The following is a 20,413-nucleotide window of genomic DNA, read 5'->3' on the forward strand; positions in this document are numbered from 1 at the left end:
GATCGCTCAGTGTAGGTGAGCCCGACAGTGACTAGTGCAGATGTCCTCGGTGAAACACCCAAGTGTCGGGGAATTCTGTAAAGGCACAGTCATCACGCTGTGTGTAGTTCTTCACTGAAGTGGCTGTCGTGATCCGCCTGCTGGCGGGGCAGCCTACGAGGGATGCTGGCTGCAGCGAGAGACCAGATACTTCACGGCTAGATCGATGCTGTGATAGGAGAGTCAATGATCCAAAGATAACACAGAAAAAAAATATTTACACCTTTACAAAAGATTTCTTTGGAAACCAGTCGTCAAAATATAATTTGTATTAATACAATAAAACTACTATAAAATTTTATAACACATTGCTATGGCTATTTTTGCATAAATGAAATATGTTTCGAGGAAAAAAAATGTTGAATAATTCTTGTCACGCTTGCGAAAATTGGCGCATAAATTAAAATGTTGATAATGTTTTATAAATACTTAATTTTTTTTAACCATGGAAAATTTAATTGAATATTTATGAACTGGAATATATTTTGTATTATCATGCTTATTAATGTATGCAGTTTATACTGGAAAGCTATCCAGGAAACGGTTTACAGATAACTTTGTCTAATGTAGGAACCGGGATAACACAAAGCATAAATGTCCGGGCAAGAATTCGAACCCAGAAGTAATGCGATTATTTATTTTCGTGATATAGTTGCTTGCATGTAAATAAACATTTACAGATATTTGAAATTTTACATGATAATTTCATTTCATTTACCAAAAATATTACAATGCAAATTAACAAATAGGAAAATTAAATACTTTGACAAATATATTTTCCTTGAATTGGTTTACATTAAAGTCTCTCTCCCCCCCCCCCCCAAAGACATTGTTTTTTATGGGTAGTTTATTCCCTAAATGAAACTAAACAACAGCAATGATGGAATTTGAAAAATATCGTTATATGGTTCTTTGACTGTCCCAAAACAATGAAAATTCTAAAATGTAAACCGTAATCGTTATCGGCAGAACCAAGTTAGGCTAGGAACACTATTTTCCTTACACTGAACCAAAGTAATTCGACAATATTTGAATGAAAAATTTAAACAATTAATAACCAGCATTAAGTATAATAAAAGAATATTGTTATTATTTTAAATAAAAAATATATTTAATATTTTTACTATTATGCACATCAATATCAAAAAATAATGAAAACATTTTTTACGTAAATGTGTGCTGCTTGAATACTGAGCATCAAAATGAGTCAACAACTCCCACCTCTTCCAGCAGACACTCGGACTGCTGAGCTACTATCTTCTCTGCCGGCACGGTCCTCAGGTAGTCTGCTACTGCCTGCGGGTCCTCGGAGGAACACCCCAGCAGCTTGGCAGGCTGAGTACCCACCTCTTCCAGCAGACACTCGGACTGCTGAGCTACTATCTTCTCTGCCGGCACGGTCCTAAGGTAGTCTGCTACTGCCTGCGGGTCCTCGGAGGAACACCCCAGCAGCTTGGCAGGCTGAGTACCCACCTCTTCCAGCAGACACTCGGACTGCTGAGCTACTATCTTCTCTGCCGGCACGGTCCTAAGGTAGTCTGCTACTGCCTGCGGGTCCTCGGAGGAACACCCCAGCAGCTTGGCAGGCTGAGTACCCACCTCTTCCAGCAGACACTCGGACTGCTGAGCTACTATCTTCTCTGCCGGCACGGTCCTAAGGTAGTCTGCTACTGCCTGCGGGTCCTCGGAGGAACACCCCAGCAGCTTGGCAGGCTGAGTACCCACCTCTTCCAGCAGACACTCGGACTGCTGAGCTACTATCTTCTCTGCCGGCACGGTCCTAAGGTAGTCTGCTACTGCCTGCGGGTCCTCGGAGGAACACCCCAGCAGCTTGGCAGGCTGAGTACCCACCTCTTCCAGCAGACACTCGGACTGCTGAGCTACTATCTTCTCTGCCGGCACGGTCCTAAGGTAGTCTGCTACTGCCTGCGGGTCCTCGGAGGAACACCCCAGCAGCTTGGCTAGGCGAACAGCTCTGCGGCTGCTGACGTCACAGGTAGTGTGACAGCCGCTGAGTAGCGCTGTGCCGCTCTGGGCGATCGCCCGGTGGAATAGGCCTGTGGGATCACGCCTAGCTGGCTTCACATCTCGACAATGGCGAACCAATAAAGAGTCTTCAGCAAAAAGACACACAAGTTAGGAATTTTTTTAATGAAATGTCTATTTGCTCAAGTAAAAAAAATTAAGTTTATGCTTTTGCAGATATATAAGTAAATATTGATCTGCTTACGTATATTATATCACACAACGGAAATTTGTTAATGTAACATTAATATTTAATGGTAATATAAGGTTTTTTTCTAATAGTTGTTATAACAGATCTTTAAAAGCAAATATAAGATAATTCCTATTTGGTACTGATCATTTTCTGTTCAACTAAGTATCAAATTGTACCTCTGTTTTCCTTAATATTTTTATAACTAATTTAAGAATTGTCAAAATTGCAATTCTTAGTTATCTCTAATTTTGTAATAATATTATAACATATAAACTCTTGTTTATTCTGTTCTAACATTACATCTTTACTACAGTAATATTATGTTTTGGCCAAATTACCAAATCTAGCTAAGCCAATAATTTTTATTTACTTATAACTGTTTTGCGATCTAATTCGTGGATAGTGTACGCTAGAACCGTTACATAAAAAGCAGAAGGAGAGAGAGAGTGTGTGTGAAATAAAAATTCTCAGCGTAGAAATGTTTTTAGTTTCAAATAATCATATTATTTATAGCAGCGTAGTACTAAATATATTGCCTAAGTACCAATTTAATTGATCAAGACTAAACCAATCTATAGCATTTGTACTTATAGAAAAAGCTGGTGCACCTTATTCAAGAATCAATACTTTGTGTAGTCTCTCTGCAGATGCCTTTCCAATGTGGTAGCAGACAAGCAATATATTGTGTATTCTCTCTACACATAACCTGCCAATGTGGTACCAGACAAGCAATATATTGTGTATTCTCTCTACACATAACCTGCCAATGTGGTAGCAGACAAGCAATATATTGTGTATTCTCTCTACACATAACCTGCCAATGTGGTAGCAGACAAGCAATATATTGTGTATTCTCTCTACACATAACCTGCCAATGTGGTACCAGACAAGCAATATATTGTGTATTCTCTCTACACATAACCTGCCAATGTGGTACCAGACAAGCAATAATTGCAGACAAGTAATATATTGTGTATTCTCTCTACACATAACCTGCCAATGTGGTAGCAGACAAGCAATAATTGCAGACAAGCAATATATTGTGTATTCTCTCAACACATAACCTGCCAATGTGGTAGCAGACAAGCAATATATTGTGTATTCTCTCTACACATAACCTGCCAATGTGGTAGCAGACAAGCAATATATTGTGTATTCTCTCTACACATAACCTGCCAATGTGGTAGCAGACAAGCAATATATTGTGTATTCTCTCTACACATAACCTGCCAATGTGGTACCAGACAAGCAATATATTGTGTATTCTCTCTACACATAACCTGCCAATGTGGTACCAGACAAGCAATATATTGTGTATTCTCTCTACACATAACCTGCCAATGTGGTAGCAGACAAGCAATATATTGTGTATTCTCTCTACACATAACCTGCCAATGTGGTAGCAGACAAGCAATAATTGCAGACAAGCAATATATTGTGTATTCTCTCTACACATAACCTGCCAGTGTTGTAGCAGACAAGCAATATATTGTGTATTCTCTCTACACATAACCTGCCAATGTGGTAGCAGACAAGCAATATATTGTGTATTCTCTCTACACATAACCTGCCAATGTGGTAGCAGACAAGCAATATATTGTGTATTCTCTCTACACATAACCTGCCAATGTGGTAGCAGACAAGCAATAATTGCAGACAAGCAATATATTGTGTATTCTCTCTACACATAACCTGCCAATGTGGTAGCAGACAAGCAATATATTGTGTATTCTCTCTACACATAACCTGCCAATGTGGTAGCAGACAAGCAATATATTGTGTATTCTCTCTACACATAACCTGCCAATGTGGTAGCAGACAAGCAATATATTGTGTATTCTCTCTACACATAACCTGTCAGTGTTGTAGCAGACAAGCAATATATTGTGTATTATCTCTACACATAACCTGCCAATGTGGTAGCAGACAAGCAATATATTGTGTATTCTCTCTACACATAACCTGCCAATGTGGTAGCAGACAAGCAATAATTGCAGACAAGCAATATATTGTGTATTCTCTCTTCACATAACCTGTCAGTGTTGTAGCAGACAAGCAATATATTGTGTATTATCTCGACACATAACCTTCTAATATGTAAGCATACATGCAAAACGATCCTGAGCGTCTAATATATTATATCTAAGCAGTAAGATCTAATTAAAAACATTTAGAATCACTAGAATTATAAACAAAGATTGAATAGCGTATGTTAGTATCCAATGTGTAATCTCACACTCGGATAGCCTCCTGACAGCAGCACACATACCTCTGGCCAGAGGAGACAGCATCAGTAGGTGCACACTAGCACCTCCTGCACTCTCCCCGAAGATGGTCACATTGCCAGGGTCTCCCCCGAACTGGGCGATGTTGTCCCTCACCCACTTCAAGGCCATCACCTGGTCCCTCAGCCCGTTGTTCCCGGTGACGTCACAGCCCTCCAGGTACAGGAAACCTGCCGGAACAGTCAGTAGTATGTCAGTGTCGGTCCGGAGCCTGGCTTCTGGCTGAGATCGGCCATATTGGATTCTGACTTTACGGTGGCCATCTTGTATTCTGACTTTACTGTGGCCATCTTGGATTCTGACTTTACAATGGCCATCTTAGATTCTGACTTTACTATGGTCATCTTGGATTCTGACTTTACGTTGGCCATCTTGGATTCTGACTTCACTGTGGCCATCTTGGATTCTGACTTTACGTTGGCCATCTTTGATTAACTAAACCTTTACTTTGACCTCACCTTCAAAATTTGCCCAAAATTCCTTAAAATTTGCAAACATTTGCCCCAAAATTTGCTAAATACGCTCAAATTTCCAGGGTAGGGGTATTGCAGTAAACTGAATTTGTTACGTACGTATTTTCCGTGCTTCGACTATCTTCGATTTTGTCCGCCATTTAGCTCTGAGTGTCACCTCCCCTCCCAATTCCCCCCCTTGCTTTTTACTTCCCCTGGCTTCCCAGCTCCCCTCCTTTCTTTTGGTAGTGTCTTTCCCCCACTCCTTCACCTGCAGATATACTTTCGAGAAGATATACGTTTTCTAGTTTATATAAAGTCATGTCAGTTTTATAATCCTATTTGTTCGTTTAGTTCTCTTGAGCAGCTTAGTTTCGGTGTCAGAATCGGTCATGGGCGTGTGATTATATTTCTTTTGAGTAGTACGTTTGTTTGTCTTTCTTAAAAGGCTTATTATGTAACTTGTTTCGTGACTCTCCATATTAAAATTCCTTTAGGTCCGCCACGCTCAAAATTTAGTTTACTTGTTTCTTTGTTTTTCTACGTCGCTACTCAGCCCGTGATTGGTTCCGCCGCGGTTCTACTTAACGTATACGTGTCTGCCTCAATGTTTAATGGATCATTGTTCATATTTGCTTAAATTTTGTTTTGAGTAATATATGGCGTATTGCCTTTTTCACATACTAGTCGATACACGCATCTTGTTACATGTTGCATGATTAGGTAAACTACGAATATATTTATTAATTTATTATATGTTTCTACTAGAATACATATTTAAATTTCTTGTTTATCTTGCAGGAGCCTCTAGGAGCGAAATGTTCTTTGACACTTTTTTTAACATATTCATGTTTATAAATTATATCTCCTCAGAAGGTTGTAGCATCCTCTAATGGAGATTATTCTCTGTTTATTTTTCCTTCAATTGTTCTCTTAACACTTAATGATATGAATTTACCTATATGTTTTATGTGTTATGTGTTATGGTTCTTTAACCTTTGTTAGTGTTTTGTCTGTTTTGTTAATATCACTGCTAGTATGTGGTACTCTTGCTCTCGTTTGCTGGCCATCTGTAGATGTTTTCCTCCTATGGTACCGACGGAGGTGGGAGTCCATACACTGGTAGTGATAACTGTGTTCCTGTTATTGCATGTAGTGCCGACCACTAAAGTCTACGACTGTTGGTGGGCATGTGACAAATTACAAATATAAAAAAAATCGTTCACAGTAAGCTGCACATCTTATCTGCCTACAGAAAAAATATTTTTTATTTTAGCTGGATTATAAAATGTAAACTATACATAAAATAAATACTACTTATAAAATTTAATTGTTTTGAACAGTTTACTCCCCGTCTTTATAAAATGAGCTCGGTGAGTGAAACGGTAATTCACAAATAAAGATAATCATGCCCGTTCTTATCTATCGGCGATTTATAAAACTAAGGCTACTAATCTTTACAGCAAGCTAAAACTGTATTTCATGTTGACACTTGTTTCAAGATGCTTGATAAGTCGATAATCTCACACCTGGGCTTTAACAGTGATAATCACCCTACTCTCTACATGTGTACAGTGAGTTATACAACATTAAGAATGTTGTTTTCAAGACATAGAAGATTTTTTTTAGTGTGAGAAATCGCAAAAAAATGACCGTGAGTCAAACTTGTTACAGTTGATGAAACACAAGTGTTTAAACGTTCGTTCTTTAAATGATACATGCTAAGGGGTATTTAGATTAAATAAAAAAAAATACGCCATTGCAATTTTGCACTGTTTGTCATGTAAAAACGCTAGAATTCAAAATAAAAAATGTAAATGAAAAAGTATACCCATAGAGAACAAGTCTAAATCAGTTGATTTCAATGTTTAAATAAAAATAAAAGAACACGATTTCGAAATCCTCTCCTAGCACAGGCAATGGCATGCGAGGGCTCTCCTGATTGGCCGCGCACCAAAAGGCTGATATTATTAGCTGTGAGGGTTGTTGGTTTGCGAGTGAGTTTTGTGGTAAATTGGTTCATTTTTTAACTAAAGGTATCCATATTTTTTTGACGTGACAACGTCTTATAAATCGACGAACGCCGGCTGCACGCACGGAAAAATTGTCACGTTCCGTCTGAGACGAGCGTGCGAGAACCGGCCAACCACCGTGCGAGAAAATCTTCTATAATGTCAAACAGGTTGAAGCGGCCTTTTTTTAACTAATTGTTCGTGATTATATTTAAACAAATTATTTAAATTTAAATTGGCAATAAAACTGAAAATGTTATTTAAAATATTAAAAAAAGTATGAAATTTTTCCATCAATGTTTTCTTATGACGTTATCACGTGAAATTATCGTCCGTAAACCGACTTAACAGACAACCCCCCGTTTTTTTTTTTAAAGAATCAATACTTTGCTGACTGATAATAATGTGTTTGCTGACAGTAATTGCTAGGGACCGGAAAAATTCGCTGTTTCAATAGCCTTCAGGATAGACTGCACATTCCCCTGTACACTCGGGCAAATAACGCACCAGTTCATTGGCTGCTGACTTGTGAGTCGTCTCAGCTGGTTTGCCTGCGATTCGATCTTTCTTTGGTTGGAGGTTTATAATTGGTTGGGATTAGTCCAGATGAACAGTAAGCCAATTAGCAAAATCATCTAAAATGTATATGTATTTGAATTTTAGCCTATCGCCGAATGAATCCGCGAATTGTTCCGGTCTCTAGTAATTGCGTATCCCTTTAGTTTCTTGTTTTGTTTGGTGTTGTTCCTGTGTGAGAGGTGCAGCATTGCCCCAGGGATGTTCGGGAAGTGCAGGTGTCCTGGGTTACCCAGAGCCCCGAGGCGGTAGTTGATGGTGACCAGCACGACATCCTCGGCCACCAGGTAGTCCGGGCCGTACATGTCGCTGTCGCCCGAGCCCAGGACGAAGGCGCCGCCGTGGATCCAGACCATGACGACCTTGGGAGTCCTCGCGGGCCACTGGGACAGACCGAGGCCAGACCTTCACCCGGCGCCAGACACAACTCCACAACTGCCACAAATGCATGTGTCTGTTCACTAAGCGCTAAAGCTCGCCCCTACGCCGTGGACCTACAAGTGGTAATCACGTTTAGGAATATTCAAAGTGATGAATTGAAGAGCTTTTGGCAAAAATAAAGTTTGCGTTTTTTTTTGGGGGGGGGGGGGACGTCCTGTGATGATCCCTTGTGCTCATGCATAATGCCAACTGTTAAAGCAATGACAACCATAGTCTATACGACATGAGGCATTGATTATGGTGCGTACAGCAAAAGCAACCGTTGTCCACATACTTGATTAAATTTTAAGCAAGAAAAAACATTAAAAATAATTTTCAGACAAAAATAATTATTGTCCATAGTATTGTCCTTAGTATAAGTATTTTTTTTTTATTTATGTGTATGCTACCCTATACACGTAACCAAACTCTTTTTACACTTAAGTTATTTGCTTGTTGGTTTTCAAGTGATTTCCCTGTATCAGTATTCAATATAAAATATTCTTTGCATTTTTGTACACTCAAAAAAACCTAGTACAGAATCATGAAAGTTTCCAGCCTAATTTCTTAACTATATTTGCGTGTTTATGTTGATTAAAACATCAAATGGGAGTAAGGAAATGTTATTTCAGTTACCTACAGTTTAAGTTTCTCATCTTTAGTACCAACACGCTAACGGGAAAATTATTTTTTTGCTTCTAAAAAATTTCATTTTTTGACTATACTTGATTTTGCCAAGAGATTTTAAATTGATAAAGGCAAAGAAATCCGAATTACAAAATTAAAACGGTGTTTTTACAAAATATTTTTGAGTGAGTTAAAAGTATTAAATAAATAAAATTTTAAATGTTCCAAAGTTTTGCGCAGAAAAACCATTTCAAGAATAATCTTTTAAGGTTTTTTTCTTAGTATTTTTTTTTGTTGCACTGGCACAAGCATGTTTGCAATAGGCTTGCTGCAGCGTAAGTTCAAATAGTCAGAATACTGCAAATAAAGACATAACATTTATTTATTATTCCGGAATGACAAGTGTTAGTTAGGTACGTTAGCCACCACAAAAGAACTGTTTTAAGCTGGGTGAAATTACTAAAGATGTTGTTCAATGTTTAACCCCCTCTTCAGTGAGGTCAATACTTGCAAAGACAGCAGCTCGACTTTGATCCTAGAGTTTCTACCACCACGACAGTACTTGCACGAGTAACACATTGGACTGAGGACGTGAACTCACTTGCGGGGTGTACACATTCAAGAACAGGCAGTCCTCTGTTCCGTCCAAAGTCTTGGTGAAAAAGTTGATCTGCGGGGCACACGCTCCCTCCTGAAGGGCATCTCTGGTTCCGGTCCATGAATCCGCTTCTTCGGGAGGCTGCAACAGCGACCAGCATGGGCTGTCACACACACGTCATGGACCAAGATAGGGTTCGACAAGGTCCGCATGGAAGGATCAGTTTATTCTCCTGCGTTTCACCTGTACCTCATTTCAGTATAATCTCCTCTTTCCTGTATTGGGCATCTGGGGCAATCTTGAGCACCACAAACACGGAGTGTGATGATAGTTTTGAGTATAATCTCCTGTCTTGGACATCTGGGGCAATCTTGGGCACCATAAACACGGAGTGTGATGGTAGTTTTGAGTATAATATCATGTCTTGGGCATCTGGGGCAATCTTGGGCATTACAGACATGCAGAGTGAAGGTAGGTTTCAGTATAATCTTCTATCTTGGGCATCTGGGGATATCTTAGGCACCACAGACATGGACAGTGAAGGCAGGTTTCAGTATAATCTCCTGTCTTGGGCATCTGGGGCAATCTTGGGCACCACAGCCACGGAGAGTGAAGGTAGTTTTGAGTATAATCTCCTGTCTTGGGCATCTGGGGCGATCTTGGGCACCACAGCCACGGAGAGTGAAGGTATGTTTCAGTATAATCTCCTGTCTTGGGCATCAAGGGCAATCTTGGGCATCACAGCCACGGAGAGTGTAGGTGGGTTTCAGTATAATCTCCTGTCTTGGGCATCTGGGGCAATCTTGGGCACCACAGCCACAGAGAGTGAAGGTGGGTTTCAATATAATCTCCTGTCTTGGGCATCTGGGGCAATCTTGGGCATCTGGGGCAATCTTGGGCACAACAGCCACGGAGAGTGAAGGTGGGTTTCAATATAATCTCCTGTCTTGGGCATCTGGGGCAATCTTGGACACCACAGCCACGGAGAGTGAAGGTGGGTTTCAGTATAATCTCATGTCTTGGGCATCTGGGGCGATCTTGGGCACCACAGCCACGGAGAGTGAAGGTGGGTTTCAGTATAATCTCCTGTCTTGGGCATCTGGGGCAATCTTGGGCACCACAGCCACGGAGAGTGAAGGTATGTTTCAGTATTATCTCCTGTCTTGGGCATCTGGGGCAATCTTGGGCATCACAGCCACGGAGAGTGAAGTTGGGTTTCAGTATAATCTCCTGTCTTGGGCATCTGGGGCAATCTTGGACACCACAGCCACGGAGAGTGAAGGTGGGTTTCAGTATAATCTCATGTCTTGGGCATCTGGGGCGATCTTGGGCACCACAGCCACGGAGAGTGAAGGTGGGTTTCAGTATAATCTCCTGTCTTGGGCATCTGGGGCAATCTTGGGCACCACAGCCACGGAGAGTGAAGGTATGTTTCAGTATAATCTCCTGTCTTGGGCATCTGGGGCAATCTTGGGCATCACAGCCACGGAGAGTGAAGTTGGGTTTCAGTATAATCTCCTGTCTTGGGCATCTAGGGCAATCTTGGGCACAACAGCCACAGAGAGTGAAGGTGGGTTTCAATATAATCTCCTGTCTTGGGCATCTGGGGCAATCTTGGACACCACAGCCACGGAGAGTGAAGGTGGGTTTCAGTATAATCTCATGTCTTGGGCATCTGGGGCGATCTTGGGCACCACAGCCACGGAGAGTGAAGGTGGGTTTCAGTATAATCTCCTGTCTTGGGCATCTGGGGCAATCTTGGGCACCACAGCCACGGAGAGTGAAGGTGGGTTTCAATATAATCTCCTGTCTTGGGCATCTGGGGCAATCTTGGGCACCACAGCCACGGAGAGTGAAGGAGGGTTTCAGTATAATCTCCTGTCTTGGGCATCTGGGGCAATCTTGGGCACCACAGCCACGGAGAGTGAAGGTATGTTTCAGTATAATCTGATGTCTTGGGCATCTGGGGCGATCTTGGGCACCACAGCCACGGAGAGTGAAGGTAGGTTTCAGTATAATCTCCTGTCTTGGGCATCTGGGGCAATCTTGGGCACCACAGCCACGGAGAGTGAAGGTATGTTTCAGTATAATCTCCTGTCTTGGGCATCTGGGGCAATCTTGGGCATCACAGCCATGGAGAGTGAAGGTGGGTTTCAGTATAATCTCCTGTCTTGGGCATCTGGGGCAATCTTGGGCACCACAGCCACAGAGAGTGAAGGTGGGTTTCAATATAATCTCCTGTCTTGGGCATCTGGGGCGAACTTGGGCACCACAGCCACGAAGAGTGAAGGTAGGTTTCAGTATAATCTCCTGTCTTGGGCATCTGGGGCAATCTTGGGTACCACAGCCACGGAGAGTGAAGGTATGTTTCAGTATAATCTCCTGTCTTGGGCATCTGGGGCAATCTTGGGCATCACAGCCACGGAGAGTGAAGGTGGGTTTCAGTATAATCTCCTGTCTTGGGCATCTGGGGCAATCTTGGGCACCACAGCCACAGAGAGTGAAGGTGGGTTTCAATATAATCTCCTGTCTTGGGCATCTGGGGCAATCTTGGGCACCACAGCCACGGAGAGTGAAGGTGGGTTTCAGTATAATCTCCTGTCTTGGGCATCTGGGGCAATCTTGGGCACCACAGCCACGGAGAGTGAAGGTATGTTTCAGTATAATCTCATGTCTTGGGCATCTGGGGCGATCTTGGGCACCACAGCCACGGAGAGTGAAGGTGGGTTTCAGTATAATCTCCTGTCTTGGGCATCTGGGGCAATCTTGGGCACCACAGCCACGGAGAGTGAAGGTGGGTTTCAGTATAATCTCATGTCTTGGGCATCTGGGGCGATCTTGGACACCACAGCCACGAAGAGTGAAGGTAGTTTTGGTTATAATCTCCTGTTTTGGGCATATGGGGCAATCTTGGGCACCACAGCCACGATGAGTGAATGTGGGTTTCAGTATAATCTCCTGTCTTGGGCATCTGGGGCAATCTTGGGCACCACAGCCACGGAGAGTGAAGGTGGGTTTTAGTATAATCTCATGTCTTGGGCATCTGGGGCAATCTTGGGCACCACAGCCACGGAGAGTGAAGGTGGGTTTCAATATAATCTCCTGTCTTGGGCATCTGGGGCGATCTTGGGCACCACAACCACGGAGAGTGAAGGTGGGTTTCAGTATAATCTCCTGTCTTGGGCATGAGGGGCAATTTTGGGCACCACAGCCACGGAGAGTGAAGGTAGTTTTGGTTATAATCTCCTGTTTTGGGCATATGGGGCAATCTTGGGCACCACAGCCACGATGAGTGAAGTTGGGTTTCAGTATAATCTCCGGTCTTGGGCATCTGGGGCAATCTTAGGCACCACAGCCACGGAGAGTGAAGATGGGTTTTAGTATAATCTCATATCTTGGGCATCTGGGGCAATCTTGGGCACCACAGCAACGGAGAGTGAAGGCGGGTTTCAGTATAATCTCCTGTCTTGGGCAACTGGGGCAATCTTGGGCACCACAGCCACGGAGAGTGAAGGTGGGTTTCAGTATAATCTCCTGTCTTGGGCAACTGGGGCAATCTTGGGCACCACAACCACGGAGAGTGAAGGTGGGTTTCAGTATAATCTCCTGTCTTGGGCATCTGGGGCGATCTTGCGCACCACAGCCACGGAGAGTGAAGGTGGGTTTCAGTATAATCTCATGTCTTGGGCATCTGGGGCAATCTTGGGCACCACAGACATGGAGATTGAAGGTAGTTTTGAGTATAATCTCCTGTCTTGGGCATTTGGGACAATCTTGGGCACCACAGCCACGGAGAGTGAAGGTGGGTTTCAGTATAATCTCCTGTCTTGGGCAACTGGGGCGATCTTGGGCACCACAGCCACGTAGAGTGAAGGTGGGTTTCAGTATTATCTCCTGTCTTGGGCAACTGGGGCAATCTTGGGCACCACAGACATGGAGATTGAAGGTAGTTTTGAGTATAATCTCCTGTCTTGGGCATTTGGGACAATCTTGGGCACCACAGCCACGGAGAGTGAAGGTGGGTTTCAGTATAATCTCTTGTTTTGGGCATCTGGGGCGATCTTGGGCACCACAGCCATGGAGATTGAGAAGGGTTTCAGTTTAATCTCCTGTCTTGGGCATCTGTGGCAATCTTGGACACCACAGACATGGAGACTGATGGTAGTTTTGAGTATAATCAATTACCTGTCTTGGGCATCTTGGGCAATCTTAGGCACCACAGCCTTGGAGAGTGAGAGTATATTTGTTCTGTACAATGAATTTTTCACTACGAAATTTTTTTAGTAAATTATGTGTTGTATATTCAGTTTGTTTCACTCTTATTATTAAAACAAACTCTTGGCTAGGAGCCCAGCTGCTGTAGTTTACATGGATTTAAAAAAGGTTCACCTAATGATGTCACAGACAAGTTCAAATTGGTGTACTGCTTTTACCACCATCTATTGTTACCACTGGGGAGGTAACGGCGTCACACGGTTACCTATGTTTTGTTAACGGTATTTATTTGTTATGATTAATTAATTTCGTTTTATTTATTTCTAGCAGCAGGTAATATTTTTTATTTTTTTCGGTGCGGTCTGGACGTACTGACAGTTTGTGAAGTTGGTACCAGTGTGACTTGACACCTTCGGGGGTTTTCGGTGGAGTCGAGGATTGCCGAGTGAGGAGCCGACGAGCCAGTGTGCGGCGAGCGCGACTGGGGACAGTGCTGGTCTGGACGCCGAAGTGGGCACATCGGGAAGTGGCGGCGAGGCCTTGCAGATTTGCGGCCGAGCAAGTATCGTCTTCGGGGCTAGTGGAGGTCCCAGGGTATGGCGAGAGGCATCACGCGACGCGAGCAGCGTCGGCGAGTTCCCGGGCCCAGGCGAGCGCCGAGGTAGCGGCATGGCAGCACGACGCATCGCAAAGTAAGGCAAACAACTGCATTATTCTACACCATTAGAGTTTCCCCGGCTACAAGACATATTGAGAGTTAAATCGGACCTAGTACTACGATACTCGTGTGCACTCAGTCACGGCGAAGAAACTGTCGTCTTTGATTAACTTTCATTTAATTTTTATTAACTTCAAGATAATAATAAAAACTTTTTCGTGGGACTGATGAGAGATGATAAATGGTACCATAAGTATAATCAAGTAGCGCGCTGCGGTAATGTTACGTAGCTCAGATGGACTCATTAGTGGACTGTTAGTTTCTTAATATGTTTTTTTTTAAATGTATTAAAATATTATTACTAGTTGTATGTATAGTATTACCTAGGAGTATGAGGATGGTAATATGCTTGTTCATTGATAGAGCTCGTAACGAAAAAGGTGCTCAAAGTATTTACGTAAATTAGGTATGCAAGTAATTGTTTTTTAAAGTAAATGTTATTTTTTATTAAACACGAGTTTTTTTTGTTAAATGTCGAGCCCCATAGTCTCCCATGCCACATTATAACTTGATGGTAACTGGATCCTACACCCACGCAACAGGGAAGGGCGACGTTGACTTTTTGGCTTTCCTGTAACAGTGGAGTGAGGAAGGTTTTTTGTAGTCCCCCGGTGCTTGAGCTATAGGCCCGGGGCTAAACTATAACTGTTCACTCCCATAATTATGTCAGTTGTATGTAGTTCCAGCTTTAGACTCATTCATACATATTATACGTAGAAAAAATAATTACTACATTTGAAACTACAAAACGCAATGTGCCTAAAAATAAACAAATAACATATTGAGAATATTCTAAGTTTTGAATGAGTATGGGCAATTATAATCAGTTCCCGGAAAACCTTTTACGCACTTCGTCCAGCATTTTTCTGAGCTTAAAGAAGCTGCATTTCAATGCAGGGCTGTGACTCATATGTTCTCAAGTCGGAGCACAAGTTGTTTGTAGCCCACTCTTTTACTAGAAGTTACATCGCATCAAGTCTCTTTGTTACTGTGCGACTTTTGAAAATACGTTTTAAATAATTGACAAATTCGATATCATCAGTCTTGAATATCGGATTAAGGTTTGGTCCAGAGTGCTTAAAACAAAAAGTTGATACCTATTTTTACAAAGTTTTAAAAAAAAGAGAAGAGTGATAAAAGTATTTACTATGAGAAAAATTTATGATTTTATGTGCCTTGGAAATGCCGCAGCACACACGTTGAGTCGGCATGGACTTACGCACAGCTAACCGACCTTGAACCTGAGCGGTCCCACTGGTGGCTTGGCGTAAGGAATGCCCTGGAAGCTGTAGAATGTGCTCCCAGTGGCATCAGATGTGACTCTCTTTCCCCGCAGTCTGCCCTGGGAGATGTCTACCGTCACGAACTCCGACATCTGCAACACACAGGGCTGTTTGCCACGTGCTTGTGTCGCCTGCGACTTCTCTCCGCCTCGTTTCTCTAATTTGATCTGGACGTCTCGTCAATATGAGGTCACTGAGAAGGGGGAGCTGAATTGTTGCCCCTTGGAAGGGCAGCTCTTCAGGCTTTTCTGACAGTAGTGTTTTTGAAAGGTTGTCTGTATTGTTGCCCCTTGGATGGGCAGCCCTTCAGGATTTTTCTGACAGTGGTTAGTTTGTAAAGTGACCTGACCTAACCTAACCTTACCTAACCTAAACTAACATAACCTAACCTAAACTAACCTGACCTAACCTAAACTAACCACTGTCAGAAAAATCCTGAAGGGCTGCCCTTCCAAGGGGCAGCATTTCAGTCGCCCCACTGGGAACAGGTGAACCTCGACAAGCAAGGTCAAGGCCGCTGGGGGGAAGCGACGGAGCTGGCCTCCAGAAGAGAACAAACCCGCGGAACGGGCCTGCCTGTGTCCCCGCCCCAGTCCAGGGGTGTCCAAAGTGCGCGCCGTGACTCCCATGGGCCCACCACGAGTCTGAGAGGGCATCCATCGCACAACCACTGGCTAGAGAGCGTACAGTACAGTCAGATCCTTTCTAACAACTCGTGTTATTTGTTAACATACTTTAATAAAATCTTATTATAGGCATTGCAGCTTGTGGTTTTGTGCTATAAAACATTTTTAAACTATTTTTTTGGAACGAACCTGCTAATAATCTGTTTGTTCTCTAAATGATTCGTGCAATGAGGAATATAGTTTTAATGCAGTTTTTTGAACAAACTCCATTGCAGTTTTGCACTGTTTGTCATTGAAATTTTCCGAAAAACAGAAAAATAAAATATAAAAATATGAAGACAAAACAAGACAATAAGCTGATGTCGGACGAACGTAACCAAACGATGAAACTAAACGAGCATTATCGACAACACAACGACAACAGCACGGACAAAAAGAAAGTTCGACATGATTTATTTTTGATTTTCGGAAATTTTCCATGACAAACAGTGCAAAACTGCAATGGCGTATTTTTTAAAAAAAAATTGCTTCTTTGTAAAGTTGGTTTACGGACGATAGTTTAACGTGACAACGTCATAACAAAACAATGATGAAATGATTACTTAATTTTATGAACAAAATTGAATCATTTTTATTGAATTATCACTATTTTATATGGATACAAAGAAGGAGTGAAATGAAATATACAATTTAATTGATAAATTTACTTTTATTTGCACTCATTAATTCAAATATGTGTACTACTTTAACGAAGAGATTATTTTAACTATAACGTTTATACATGTTTGCTATTTAACTTCTTCCAATCTGTGTTATTCTGTTAAGGATAGGACGATGATAGGAAAAGTAGGAAACGAATGTGAGTGTTTCAAGTTTAATGTGCCTCGAAAAAGACAAATCGATGGTTGTTCCAATCGAGTAGAAGAGAGATAGATGCGGCGCAAGCGTACAATGAGCGTAACGGGACAATGTGCGTAACGGGACTCTTTTTCGTGCGTGCAGCCGGCGATCATCGATTTATGAGACGTTATCACGTCAAAAACTTTTACGAAATATTCATGTCGATCATAAGAGTTTTTACTTGTGTACTGGAGGTGATTTCTCTCAATTTTGTCATTACACGTGAAGATATTGATATTGATATTCACAGCATGCGTGACGTGTGTGGTGGATGAGGCTGACACGCTGTAGCCTTCTTTTCACAGACGAGAGAGCCAAACGCCCGATCGTGCATCATCGGGTTTTCTTCTTTTTTTTTTGGTTCAATGTTAATAAATATGGTGGTGTTGATAAAAGGAAAGGCCATAAACAAGGCAACGGTATTTATTTGTACGCCGCCATATTTTTCGTTTTGTCGTGTGTCCGTGAATGTTTATTTTGGACAACTCATGATAACTAATGGTATTATTAGATTAGGTTAGCTACATTAAAAATATACTTTAAAACATTGTGGACGGTTGATTTGGTTAGGATATCTACATTAAAGATACTGTGAAATCATGTAAACTGTTTCCTAGCCCTCGATAGCTACATATTAAAAAGTTATATGCCAAGCAACCATAAAATGTTTTTATAGTATTTTTAATGTAGCTATACTTACCTAATATAACCAACCATCCACAATGTTTTAAAGTATTTATAATGTAGCTAACCTATCCTAATCGACCGCAAAATGTAAAGCCACACCGGTTTGTACAATGAGATAGAACGGGGGGGAAAAAGCTAGCATGAACTTCGGGGAACGTCGGGTGTGGCTCTCTCGTCTGTGAAACGAAGGCTTGCCGTGTCAGCCTGCGAGGCGGACTGTACCTACCTTCCCGCTGCTCGCTGGCGCGCTGCTGAGGCGAGAGCTGGCTTCTGAATGGTCAGCCTTGACGCCCGCAGAGCACGTGGTTAGCCCCCCTCCCCCCCTACACGTGACTCGCCAACTAATGATTATCGCGCGGTTCTTTCATCCGGCCTGAGCCGCGGCGCAGGCTGGCTCGAGCACCAAGCGAAGGTTACGAAATCCCGCTGTGACTCCGCAGATTTGCGGTCGGGCGATGGGAACAGCTGATTGATTACAGTTCTTCTTGCGCTGCGGAAAGGCACGTAGCCACACGTGAGTTCCCCCCACCGCCTTATTTTACAGAAACAAAAAACAGGCTACGACAGAATAAAAAAAATGGTGGTTGTCTGTAAAGTCTGTTTAAGGACGAAAATGTTACGTGATAACGTCATAAGAAAACATTGATGAAAAATTGCATACATAATTAACTTTCAAATATTATTTACAGTTTTGGAAATTTGATTTAAATAAATTGTTTAAATATAAACACGAACAATTAGTTATAGAAATAAACTGAAATCGAATCAATGTCAATAAATTGTTTTAATTTGAAATGACGAAATTGGACAAATAAATCCATTTTTTTAAATACTGCTTTTAAAAAAGCCCTCCTTAACCTGTTTGATATTATAGAAAATATTTTCTCGCTCGGTGGTTGGCCGGTTCTTGTACGCTCGACTCAGGCGGAACGTGACAATGAGTCATGCTTTTTAGTGCGTGCAGCCGGCGTTGATCGATTTATAAGACGTTATCAAGTCAAAAATTATAACAGGCGAATACAGAATTTAAAAAAATATATATGATTTTAAATTACCTACTTACAGATTATTTTATAAGGTTTATTGTAATAATTAATGGGTTACAATAATTTATATTCTTCCTATTATAGTCTGACATGCCTCGTATACATACCGGTTCGCACATATGTAACTGTAAGAATGTTTTTCACACAAAATTGGCATCCATGTATTTTATAACTTGAGTATTTATTAAAATAACAAATAGAATAAGGTTTCGATTTCACATTGTCAACCAGCCCAAGAGAGGAAAATACTCTGAACATGGTATCGATCGAACTGCAGTGTGTAGGAAGGATCAGTTTCCCTCGGGGCGAACAGCATATGCAGAGTCCTCATGGCTGCGTGGGAGCCGAAGCCCCAGCTGTGTTGATCTGTGTGCGCACAGGAGTGTTGATCTGTGTGCGCACAGGAGTGTTGATCTGTGTGCGCACAGGAGCGCGCGGCTACCGACCTCAGACAAGCCAGGAGCATCGGTGCTGGTAGGCTCAACTAGCCGAGTGCTGACATATACTTCGCTGGAGAGGCTGGTGAGGTTGGAGAGGCTGGCGAGGTTGGAGAGGCTGGTGAGGTTAGAGAGGCTGGTGAGGTTGGAGAGGCTGGTGAGGTTGGAGAGGCTGGTGAGGTTGGAGAGGCTGGTGAGGTTGGAGAGGCTGGCGAGGTTGGAGAGGCTGGTGAGGTTAGAGAGGCTGGTGAGGTTGGAGAGGCTGGTGAGGTTAGAGAGGCTGGTGAGGTTGGAGAAGCTGGCGAGGTTGGAGAGGCTGGTGAGGTTGGAGAGGCTGGTGAGGTTGGAGAGGCTGGCGAGGTTGGAGAGGCTGGTGAGGTTAGAGAGGCTGGTGAGGTTGGAGAGGCTGGCGAGGTTGGAGAGGCTGGTGAGGTTGGAGAGGCTGGTGAGGTTGGAGAGGCTGGTGAGGTTGGAGAGGCTGGCGAGGTTGGAGAGGCTGGTGAGGTTAGAGAGGCTGGTGAGGTTAGAGAGGCTGGTGAGGTTGGAGAGGCTGGTGAGGTTGGAGAGGCTGGTGAGGTTGGAGAGGCTGGTGAGGTTGGAGAGGCTGGCGAGGTTGGAGAGGCTGGCGAGGTTGGAGAGGCTGGTGAGGTTGGAGAGGCTGGTGAGGTTGGAGAGGCTGGTGAGGTTGGAGAGGCTGGCGAGGTTGGAGAGGCTGGTGAGGTTGGAGAGGCTGGTGAGGTTGGAGAGGCTGGTGAGGTTGGAGAGGCTGGCGAGGTTGGAGAGGCTGGCGAGGTTGGAGAGGCTGGTGAGGTTGGAGAGGCTGGTGAGGTTGGAGAGGCTGGTGAGGTTGGAGAGGCTGGCGAGGTTGGAGAGGCTGGTGAGGTTGGAGAGGCTGGTGAGGTTGGAGAGGCTGGTGAGGTTGGAGAGGCTGGCGAGGTTGGAGAGGCTGGCGAGGTTGGAGAGGCTGGTGAGGTTGGAGAGCAGCAAGGAGTTTACCTTGAGAAAAAAATGCTAAACGTCACGAGAGTACCGAGTGTATTTTGGGTCCTTGCCAAAAACCATTTAAGTTGCAGTTAATTTTCATAAATCCTTTGGTTGAAGGTATTTCTTGTATATTCAATGCAAGACCTGTACAACCAAGCTGACTAAAGAAAACGAGGACTGGGCTACAACACCGAGGAAGTGGAATGAAGGTAAAATATGAGACGGCAATAATGATGACTAAGAATTTAAAATTGCTACATTTTTATTATATAAATGCATTTCATTTTGCG

The 20,413-nt window shown here is 42.9% G+C and overlaps 2 protein-coding genes across 2 annotated transcripts in view; both read right to left on the reverse strand.

The window, feature by feature from the left end:
* The window catches only part of LOC134531390 (pyrethroid hydrolase Ces2a-like), a 31,532-nt gene extending 13,544 nt beyond the window's left edge, over positions 1-17,988 (reverse strand). The window contains exons 1-6 of the mRNA XM_063367094.1: positions 17,883-17,988; positions 15,395-15,535; positions 9,231-9,368; positions 7,815-7,965; positions 4,527-4,712; positions 1,261-2,096 (exon numbers count right to left, since the gene is read on the reverse strand). Of these exons, the coding sequence (XP_063223164.1) occupies positions 1,261-2,096; positions 4,527-4,712; positions 7,815-7,965; positions 9,231-9,368; positions 15,395-15,535 (1,452 nt within the window). The 5' untranslated portion in view covers positions 17,883-17,988. The remainder of the gene's footprint in view (positions 1-1,260; positions 2,097-4,526; positions 4,713-7,814; positions 7,966-9,230; positions 9,369-15,394; positions 15,536-17,882) is intronic.
* A 1,004-nt stretch (positions 17,989-18,992) lies between these two features.
* Positions 18,993-20,223, reverse strand: LOC134528615 (uncharacterized). The gene is made up of 2 exons (XM_063362366.1): positions 20,170-20,223; positions 18,993-20,135 (listed from the first exon to the last, which is right to left on the reverse strand). Exons 1-2 carry the CDS (start codon positions 20,221-20,223, stop codon positions 18,993-18,995), a joined length of 1,197 nt encoding a protein of 398 aa, XP_063218436.1.
* Positions 20,224-20,413: the final 190 nt, after the last annotated feature.

Source organism: Bacillus rossius, chromosome 1 (genome assembly GCF_032445375.1).
Source record: "Bacillus rossius redtenbacheri isolate Brsri chromosome 1, Brsri_v3, whole genome shotgun sequence".
Taxonomy (NCBI): domain Eukaryota; kingdom Metazoa; phylum Arthropoda; class Insecta; order Phasmatodea; family Bacillidae; genus Bacillus; species Bacillus rossius.

Bases quoted from the DNA above. Each gene is read 5' to 3' on its own strand.
- LOC134528615 (XM_063362366.1), bottom strand. From the start codon at position 20,223: ATGAAAATTAACTGCAACTTAAATGGTTTTTGGCAAGGACCCAAAATA. The intron at 20,136-20,169 runs GTACTCTCGTGA...TTTTTTCTCAAG, and splicing joins AAGGACCCAAAATACACTCG to GTAAACTCCTTGCTGCTCTC.